This window comes from Barbatula barbatula, assembly GCF_947034865.1.
Source record: "Barbatula barbatula genome assembly, chromosome: 19".
Taxonomy (NCBI): Eukaryota; Metazoa; Chordata; class Actinopteri; order Cypriniformes; family Nemacheilidae; genus Barbatula; species Barbatula barbatula.
This window is the reverse complement of record NC_136782.1, coordinates 22,602,328-22,612,937: the sequence shown is the minus strand read 5'-3', so window position 1 is coordinate 22,612,937 and position 10,610 is coordinate 22,602,328. Positions and strand designations below refer to the sequence as shown.

General features: G+C 41.3%; 2 protein-coding genes across 3 annotated transcripts in view; one reads left to right on the top strand and one right to left on the bottom strand.

Moving 5' to 3' along the window:
- The window catches only part of LOC306908975 (tripartite motif-containing protein 16-like), an 8,375-nt gene extending 6,865 nt beyond the window's left edge, over window positions 1-1,510 (top strand). The window contains exon 6 of the mRNA XM_079482287.1: window positions 1-1,510. This exon is cut by the window's left edge and continues 943 nt beyond it. The gene's annotated coding sequence lies outside the window, so the exon portion shown is untranslated.
- A 4,189-nt stretch (window positions 1,511-5,699) lies between these two features.
- LOC306908422 (myelin protein zero-like protein 2) lies at window positions 5,700-8,549 on the bottom strand. 2 transcript variants are annotated; one of them, XM_079481274.1, is made up of 4 exons: window positions 8,420-8,549; window positions 7,555-7,724; window positions 7,113-7,323; window positions 5,700-7,018 (listed from the first exon to the last, which is right to left on the bottom strand). In XM_079481274.1, exons 1-4 carry the CDS (start codon window positions 8,469-8,471, stop codon window positions 6,855-6,857), a joined length of 597 nt encoding a protein of 198 aa, XP_079337400.1. In that variant the 5' UTR covers window positions 8,472-8,549; the 3' UTR covers window positions 5,700-6,854. The 2 variants fall into 2 exon arrangements, with proteins under 2 accessions (XP_079337400.1, XP_079337399.1); XM_079481273.1 differs by having other exon boundaries at window positions 6,695-7,018; window positions 7,113-7,326; window positions 8,420-8,478.
- Between the last annotated feature and the right edge of the window lie 2,061 nt (window positions 8,550-10,610).

Here is a 10,610-nt window from a genome sequence, read left to right as displayed (position 1 = left end):
TCAGAGAGCAAACAAGTTGTTGAAGGTGGGAAGGAGAAAGTCTGAAAATGGACAGAAGAAACAATGTGAGAGGACGAGTGCTTATGTGAGGTGGGCGATGAGGAAGAGGAAGAGGAAGAGGAAGAGGAAGAGGAAGAGGAAGAGGAAGAGGAAGAGGAAGAGGAAAAGGAAAAGGAAGAGAAAGAGAAAGAGAAAGAGAAGGAGAGGGGGGATTGGACAGCGGGCCATTGTTGAACTTCCTGGTCAACGAGGTGGTAATGTCACAATCTGTGCTGCTATCAGCAACCATGGTGTTCTGCATCACCATGTTTCATGTCAGGACTGGATACGGCACACAAGAGACTTCTTCCCCATTGCCTCAGAAAGGACAATATTGCTTGTGACGTCCATGAAGTGCTCCGGCCTGACCCAGCCCAAAGACAAGAAGCACATTGATCATCACATGTTTACTCTTTTGATTTTATATTACAGAACATTGAAGGCTGTATACTGTACAATACAGTTTTTCTCAATTGTTTACACACATTTTCTGAAAGCCTCGTACTCTCAGAACTCTACACACAAATCAAAAAACACAAACACAATGGGCAAAACCCCTCAATTCTCCTGCAAAATGAAACTTCACATTCAAAACAATGTTCTTTCTTCTCAAAATGATATTTAGTTTTCAAATGACAAACACAAACCATCATATGAATAAACATTTATAAGAACCAGTTAAACACTGATGTGCTCTTTATAAAACACTATAATGAATGTAAAACACTTCTCCATTCATCATAATGACTTTGCTCTTTATATGGTTCAGTGTTACACTTACTACAGACAGTACATATATAAGTATGTTGTAAAATATTTGTAGTATATATATATTTTACAACATACTTATACTACAAATATATATAATAGTTTTTATAGTCAGAACACACAAATACACAATAACAAATATATTTAATTTTTCCAACAAAAACAATGTACAGTGTACATCCCAACCAACGTAAAGTTGCACATACAGTGGTGTACATACAAAACAACAGAAGAATTGACTGTATACAGTTAAAGTAAAAAGACGATGCTGCATCTTCTCTTGGGTTTGGGTCTGACCACAGCACCTCATCCACATCACAAGCAATGTTTCTCAGTCCAGTCATGAAAAGCATCAGCTGTTATATCTCCACATGTGTCTTCTATAGCTTGGAGAAGGTGTATAGGCGTTTGTGACAGGTGTTTACACATGTGATGAGTCAGTGTGCATATATGAATGGCAGTGTGTATATATGAATGGCAGTGTGTTCGTGATTTTTCTGCCCAAAAATTGTGCCAAATGCAGAGAATTGTGTGTAGTGTTTTGATAAAAGTGTGTTTTAGATCTACAATGTGAGTGTAAAGCAGGAATTGTGCTTGTAGTTTAGCAGAATTGGTTCAGGGGGTTAGTGAATGAGTTACTTGTTGTGGTCATTGTGTCTCAAGGACCAATATTTGTGTGAATGTAACGGATTAAAAGTCTGTTAAATATAAATCAAATTTAGATTTCCGGCCACACCAACACAGCGAGAACGACACAAGAAATATAAAAATAGTGTTTTATTATTTCTATAAGTTAACTTTAAAATGACAATATTAAAATGACATCTCCTCAAAGACCCAGGGAAACAATAAAATCAGGGTTTGTCCAACGTTCTGTCCCCGGGTGAACAATACCCAAATCCAGTCCCGTCTGGATTTAGCTCAGTGTTTCCTCTGTCAGCAGGACTGAGTAGATAACGTGTTGTTGCGCTGCTTCCTTGCACTTCACGTGGGACCATCAACAATAATGCCGTATCTGCTGCTCCACCGCTGACCACCGGACCTGGCACCTTCTCAAAAATAAGCAATAACTAGAACGGGTCTTCAGCTCAATACTAAAAACAAACACGCATCAGTGTGGAAGAAAAGGACCACTTCCCTTTAGTCTGAGGCTTTGTGAGCGTTGACACTGTGAGATCTGTGAGTCAGCTCCACCAAAGCACAGGGTTTCCAGTCAGCCACAACACTGAGGGAGAATAAAATTATCAAGCCAGTCCACAGCAGCACTCAGCACATCCGTCCATCCAGAGTGTTTTTCACCTGGTAAGAGCTCTAACCTCCTTTTTTATTTGGAATGGTCTGATCAGCTGGCCAATGAAATAGTTGATTTGATCAGGGTTTACAGGTGTGTCAATCAGTGTTTCTCGTTACAGTTTGTGAAAGAGGGAAACCGTGCTAAGTGTCCAGCAATATCACAGCAAACAATATAATAAACCAATCCACCACAAACCAAAGAAAAACACAGCAAACTAATATAAAATCAGAGGAAAATCGCTATATATATATATATATATATATATATGTAGGGACTCTTTTATTTTTGTTATATATGCCTTATTTTTGGGAATTTCAGAGAATTTTAAATACATTTGATATTTTGTTTTTGTTTGCATTGTGATGTAACTAAATGTACCAAAATATTTTGTTTCTTTATTATTCTTACTGTTTTCCTTTACTCAAATAAGGTGTTCTGTTGAACTGAAGAGTACTAATGTTAACCAATCAGCATTGAGCTTGTTTGAAGTTTGCGTACGCAAGTTGCGTTAAGTTACGTGGTGAAGAGAAGGAAGGAGATCGCACATGGCGAAAAGAGTTCAGCACATGTCCTCGGTCTCCAGAAAGTGAGCGTCATTCTTGGAGACTTCGCTACTTAGTACAGGCCCAAAGTGACAGATAGAACATTCATCCTCTCGATTAGTTTTTTGTTTGTTTAAAGTGTTGTTTTACTTATATAATTTCAACCCATTCTGCCGTTGGTTTGCGTCATCGGTGTCAAAAGAAGCACTTCCAGACCACTCGTAACGGTGGTGGAGGGGGACGAGATTCATCGGAATCAGCGGGACTGTTCTTTTAGCGGCTCGTGCTGTAAGTGATCACTTCATTGCTTCGTCATTTCCTTGGATGGAACGTAAGTGAATTCGTCTCGACAAACGCTCTTGATGTACTGAGTTACCTTGAGTCTATTCCCTTGAAAGTGCACCAACGATTGGGCCCCAACGGCTAGCCAAAAGAGTTTTTTTTCTTCATTAAAGACTGCGATCGAACTCATTGTGTTGATACTGAGTGTATTTTGAAAAATTGTGTAAATTGAGATATTGTGAGTTTTCAATAATCATCCGCTGTATGTTCTTTTTTTCACTTGAAATAAGAAAGGAGTGTGTATGTATATATATATATTTTTTTTGAGGGTGATAAATATTGAATGCTTAGAGATTGTTTAGGCTATTGCATACTTGATTGTTAAAGGAGGGGGCAGCTATTATTTTTGGTTTTATTTATTTTTTTCAACAACAAAAAAGGGGTTTATATTAGTGTCAAATTAATAAATCTTTAGAATTTTTCCCCCTTATTTGGAATATTTTGTATTGATTTATTTAAAAAAAAAACGAATTAATTGATAAAAGAGAAAAAAAAAACCTCCGGACAATTCAACATTCAATTTCCGGGAATCCAGGTTTTCTGGTTTGGGAAAACATTTAAATTAACCACTAAGGTTGAGAAAAGGGTTACATATATATATATATATTAAGCAGTAAAAATTCCCAAAATAAAGTAAGGTACATCAATCACACTGGTCCACTTGTTGTATATCACATGACATAAACAATCAAGAAAAACTGTATTGGTGTATTGTTTACTGACTGCTTGATCGTGTATATCATTTTGATCACTTTGTTTATGATTTGAGAGCAGTTTTTGAGTTTGAACACAGGTAAAACTGTTTTGAGGCGAAAGTTTCATTTTAAAAGAAGAGTCAGAGGTTTTGTAAATAGTGCTTGAAGATGAGGTTTTATGTTCAATGTTTTCAGAAAATGGAGCAAGGTTTCAGAAATTGTGTTTTAGCAATTGAGAAAAACTGTAACAATTCTAATGTTAAATTCACAATACACGACAAAGCTGATCTGTCATGGTTCTGTCTCACCTTGTCTTGCTTTTCTTGACCTCGTCGTGGCAGAACCTCATATTGTATGTGGAGAGAGGCAATGATGGCCCGTACGGCCTTACATACACTCTCTCCAGTCTCGTCTCTGTCCTCGTCCTCTCGTCTCCCCTTTATTGATTTCATGCCCATCATCTGTTCTCCTCTTGATTTGATCCCTTATTTAATAAATCTAGTCTAATCATTTGTAGTTCTTATCAAATGTTAACTTTAGTCTTGTTCAAGTGTAGTTAGTCTTATTCCTGTCTTGTCATGTTATTATCTTCGCCGGTTTTGTTATGTTACCCCCTCGTGGGTTTTTGGTTTTGTCTTTGTTATTATTAAATGTGTTGTTAACGCCGTACCCGCTGTCTGCGCCTGGGTCCTCTGTCCTTGTCTCACCGCCCCGATCATGACACTATCATTACATAAACAACATGAGATGAACTTAGTTTGTTTAATTGTAACATAAATGACATCACTGTCTTACTTTAACTTGATCATTTTTATTATTTATAGGTGAGAATCATGGTGGTGTAAATCTTTCATAATGGTTTTGTATATTTCTCTTTACAGATCTTCACTCTTCACACTATTACTTTATGTAGATGTGATTATTCATAATGACAAAGGACACAAAGAGAATAAATCATTCTTTCTAAAGGCCTTTGGTTGTTTTATTTGACAGGAGATTAAAGCTCGTCACTGTGATCAGAAGTGATGTGTGAGTTTATATTGTTACAGTCTATTGACATCTTTTTTTATGTGGCACAGATTTGATCCATTCACTTGTTTATCTTTTCTATTTTCTTTTCTATAATCTTATCTTTTTTGTGTGTGTGGAGTGTTTTGTGTGTGTGTGTGTGTGTGTGCGTGTTTGTGTGTTAGTACGTGTGCGTGTGTGTGTTAGTACGTGTGCATATTGTGTGTGTGGAGTGTTTTGTGTGTGTGTGTGTGTGTGCGTGTGTGTGTTAGTACGTGTGCATATTGTGTGTGTGGAGTGTTTTGTGTGTGTGTGCGTGTGTGTGTTAGTACGTGTGCATATTGTGTGTGTGGAGTGTTTTGTGTGTGTGTGTGCGTGTGTGTGTTAGTACGTGTGCATATTGTGTGTGTGTGGAGTGTGTGTGTGTGTGTGTGTGTTTGAAACTGTATGTGTGTGTCTTCTGTGTTTTGCTGAAAGTTAATATGTTTCTTGTACAGCTGGTTTGTTACAATTGAAAAAATAATAAGTTAAAAGCCTCTTGATATCAGACAGTTTATAACCATTAAATATTGTAAGGAATCTTAAAAAGATGTGTTTCAAAAGTTTGTTAAAGGATCTTAATGTGGGAGGGCTACGGACAATCAGAGGAAGTGCATTCCATAACCTCGGGCGGCACAGGAAGATGTTCCCTCGCTCATAGATGTTCGTCTGCAATGGGGCTGATGAAGGGAAAGAGCATTAGCAGAGCGTAGAAACCGAGGAAGCACGTCAGGGTTAAGTCAGATCCATAAGAAGGAGCCAATCCATGGATCGCTGCATAAGGTAAAACCAAAGTATACTGATGATTTGGACGTACTATTCATTCGCATACTGCTTTTGCCTACTATATAGTAAAGAAGTGTACCGCTTCGGATGAAGCCACTATTGTTGAACAGACACATCTACATTTTAAATAAAGCGTTAAAAGCTTTGTAACTAGCTATTAGAGTAAACCACTCAATATTTACATTTACATTTAGTCATTTAGCAGACGCTTTTATCCAATGCGACTTACAGATGAGGAAACATTGGAAGCAATTATAATAACTAGTCCAGTAAAGCCTAGCACAGTATACAAAGCTAAGAATAGTGAGGTTAGTAAGGTTTTTTTTTAAAGAAGGAAAGGGAAAAGAATTAGGATAAATCAATCAGCGACGTGTTGACAGATGAGATGCGTTTTTAGGCGTTTTTTAAAGATGGCAACCGAGTCTGCTGATCTTGTAGCAGCTGGTAGATCGTTCCACCAATGTGGAACAGATCCAGTGAAGGTACAGGAGAGTGACTTTTTTCCTTTTTGGGATGGTACCACTAGTCGTTGTTCCTTTGCAGACCGCAGTGATCTGGCAGGAACATAGATCTGCATTAGTGAGTGGAGATACGATGGTGCAGATCCGGTGTTGGTGTTGTAGGCCAGGAGCAAAGCTTTGAACTTTATGCGGGCGGCAACAGGGAGCCAGTGTAACCTGATGAAGAGCGGAGTTACATGCGCTCTCTTCGGTTCATTGAAGACCACTCTTGCCGCCGCATTCTGGATCATCTGGAGAGGTTTGATTGTGCAAGCAGGAAGTCCAGCCAGAAGCGCATTGCAATAATCCAGTTTGGACAGGACAAGAGCCTGGACTAGGACTTGCGTAGAGTGCTCTGATAGGAAAGATCTAATTTTCCTAATGTTGTAGAGGATGAATCTACAGGACCGGGTGGTGCTGGCAACATGCGCTCATGTGAATCTAAAGATCGAGTGTATTTTCAGCTTGACCACAGTGCTTGACACTTATTAGTAGATGACAGTGTCCTTATACAAAGATCCATAAGATGAACAATATATACAGTATATGAAATACATACAGTATATAGATGATGCAAATGTAAATAATGTTTTTATACAGTATTTATGCATGTGTTAATATCATCTAATGTTTCTAGAATTTGATAATATGTGCAATCTATGAATAATAAAACCTGAAAACATCATGCAAATGACAGACCTTTATTATTACACTCGCTTTATCGGTTCATCATTCAGACTACTTCATATTCCTGATCATGACTGGATAATAATGTCAGTGTAATGCCGCTGAGAAGCGGAAATCCTTCAGCAAAACAAGAATGGATCATTGAGTTATCCGGTCACCACATCATCAGCTCCTTCTGTGGTTGTCTTGTGCAGTTTTGTTCTGGATTCTTGTGTCTGTGACAGTCACGTACAGACGTGATGATGATAAAGATGAGCAGAATCATTAAAATGGAGCCTCCAATAGCAACAGAGAGAATCACAATCTCAGAGAAAGAAGCTGAAAAGACACAAATCACATCATTTCACAAACTCCACACGTGATTCTCCGTGAGCTCACATCACGTGTGTTGAGTTGTGACGCTTTGGCTCACCTGTGGAGACGACTCGTAGACGCACCTGGCCGACGTTGCCGTGGACGTCCGGCGGGTTCCACACCTGACAGCTGAATGTGCCGTTAAACTGAAAAGACACTTTCCTCAGAACTATAGACACATCACGGCGACGGGCGTCTCCGGCCCACTCCGCCTTCCCTTTGAAACGACCCTCGTGATTTGGAATGGGAGTTTCATGATAATACAATACCTGCTTAAAGAGATGTTTGTGAAGACCAAATCAAAAACCTTTAAGCAAAAAAAGCATCTGGAGCTGATGGGAACATACAAACAGTCACATCCAACTGGTCATCATTATATTATTTTAGCCATTTATTCTGCTACTTGAATGGCACTAAGCATGTACATTTTGTCATGCCAATAAAACACATTCACATTGAAGGTTGAAATTGAGAGAGAGAGAGTGTTGGATGTTTCTCACCGTCTCCTCCGGTCCCGGGCTGAAGGGTCTGAAGCTCCAGGACACCGCGAGACTCGACAGTCTGACTGGAGCTGAAGTCTGAAAGGTGCATCTGAGAAGAACGTCTGTACCGTTCACGGCCTGAACATCACCTGCTGTAGACACCCGCACACCAACCGCACATCGCCAGCCTACACACACACACACACACACACACACAGTTTTCTTGAGTCCTCTGGTCAGTTCAGAGAGGTGATGGAGATCAGTGCTCTTACAAACTGCGCATGCGCACGCAGGTAAGCCGGTGACAGGACTGGTGTCAATCACAAGCGTCACAATAGGATTATATTTAGCGGATCTACTGGGAAACATAAATCATATATAAATCAATCCCAGTAAACATATGAAACAGTCCTCCAGCGGAATACATTCACTTTACAAAAGACGGAAAACACCGCAGAACAATGACGTGAACACAACAGCGCGTGCGTGCGTGCGTGCGTGCGAGCGAGAGATGACGCATGCGACGCGAATATAAACAAACGCGCGTGCTGATCTATAGCCTACTGTAAAGTGCGAAACAAATCAAACACAACAAAACATTAAAGAAAAGCTCCCAAAAGAAACACTTACACTGCATTTATTTCTTTATCTTTAAGAGCACTGAACATTTGGTCTATTAGGCATGTGAACAAACCGCAAGTTTAATTTATAGTCACGTGTACGCATTAAAAAGATGAACATAGTGACTACACACTATAGTGTCCATAGGATTAAAGAAACTGTAATCAATCCACCAAAAACATGTTTACTTGAGATTTACTGTAACACAACAACGCAAAGTGTTCGTGATGAAGAAGATGAAGATGATGATGAAGACACTGACCTGGTGCGGTGAGCAACAGTGTCACCATCAGATGCGCGCACACGAGTCCCATCCTCACACACACTGACACTCTGAATCACAGCACACGAGCTTTAAACGAGCCGCTCACATGAACGTGCAGCGCGCACACGCGACCTCAGGAAATCCTGCGCTTTGTTGACTCACATCACAGTGTGTAGTTGTTTTGACCAAATGTGTTTGTGGGCAGAAAGTAGAATCGCTCTGTGTTACTGGAGATTAAAAGAAATTATATCTGTACATTTTCTAAAAATGTAATAAAAAAGACTCATGTGGTGAGTCATTTAAATTAGTGTTGTTATTAAAATATTCAAATGTTTTGTTGGAAACATTTTCATTGACACTTTTCGACACACGAGGGCGCCACAGACTGAACCTTAATCCCTTCGAGATCTCTACATCAGATTATGTGTGTGTGTCATTTGTTAAATTAATGTGGATTTAACATATTAACTCAACCTTATTTAGTGCTCTTGTTTGGTCTCTGAATGCACACCAGTAAAGCTTTGTTGTAAGGCATGATGGTAAAAACTGCGTAAATGTCCTGATTTAATAAAGGCCTAGTACTGATTTATACTAATCCCTGTCCGGGGAACTATCCCACCGACTATAAGCAAAACATTAAAGTTAGGCTATACAAGTATAAACAAACACGGAATATGGAAACACATGCACAGAACTAAAACTGATGTCACCTTCCGGACGGAAGTATCTTTTTGTATCAAAGATATTGCTAAGAAAGGTAGAGCAACTTCTACTCTCTACTTGACTCCATTTTGATATGTGCCCCTTACTGCACTACATTTTTAATGACTAATGCAGTTACACATTTCGTTTTGCGTGGGACCTGTCTTTATCTGCAGCAGTTTATTTCTGCTGACAGAAGCATTATTTCCATTTACAGGGCATTGAAGCTAAATGATGTTTTATTAACAAAGTTCGGGAGGAACCTAAGCATATAAATCAGCCCGATTTTCCATCAGCAGTAATCACCTATCAGCCGAGCACGCTATCTCTACTTAATTATCTAGGCTGGTTCACCATCAGCAATCACCTATCAGCCGAGCACGTAATCTCTACTTAATGATCTAGGCTGGTTCACCATCAGCAATCACCGTATCTACACTATCAGCTCCTGCAAGCTCTATCATAAATAGACAAACAATCTTACCTGTTGCATCTTGTCAGATAAGCATCGTCAAGTTTCGCCACTATGTCAGAGTCTCCCGTGGTCTCTAAAGTAGCAAACGTTCCAGATCCTTCGGTGCCATCATGCGCACCCCAGCTTTCCAGCTCAGGGTCGGATTATACGGACTATTTCCAAGCTTCGCCGCGGGGCCGCCATCCCCGCCGCTCTGAGCGGCGTGCATCTAAGAGGAAGGGTTCGTCATCGCTCCCACCGGCACGATCTCCACCTCATTCACCGGCGTCATCATACGCCTCTGCGCTCCCCAAGATATCTGCATGCAGCAAGTGGACGATCCAGAGCCTTCGTCTGGCCCTTGCCAACGCGGACGTCCCATTCAGCAGGCGGATGTCGAAACTAGAGCTCTACACCCTTTACGTGTCGTCCCAGGCTGACGTCCCCTCGATGAGGTTGGCACGATCGGCTGTCAATAACGAGCCAGGCTCGGCTCGGGGTCCCGTCTATTCCAGGCACGGGCAATCTACCTCCGCGGCTCGGCTAGGCCTCCCTCACTCGAGCCGACGCAGCAAGCCTTCGGCAAGTCTTGGAAGCGTTCAGGTCATGCTAGAAGCCACGGATATCCCGATCGAGCACCTCCGGCAGCCCGCGGCATATCAGCTCAACGCGTGGGACAGCACAGCGACTGTAGATGACCGCCCCGTACAGGCTGGCCGGCAACTCTCAGGAGCCCTGGCTCACCCATACGTCTCAGGCGTGAGGCTGCCTCCGGTGGGAATACAACCGCTGGTCTCTGGACCACTATTCTTTGGCGCCGTCGCTAGCGCAAGCTTGTCTCCGTTACACATACAAACGCCCGACATTAGATTCGCCTTGCCCGCCCCGGGCTCTTGGCTCCCCAGTGCGAGCCTGCCTCCGCTGGGGACACAAGCGCTGGTCTCCGGACCGCAGTTCTTCGCTTCCGCCGCTAGCGCGAGCATGTCTCCGTTAGATGCACAAGCGGACGCCATTAGATTCGCCTTGCCCGCC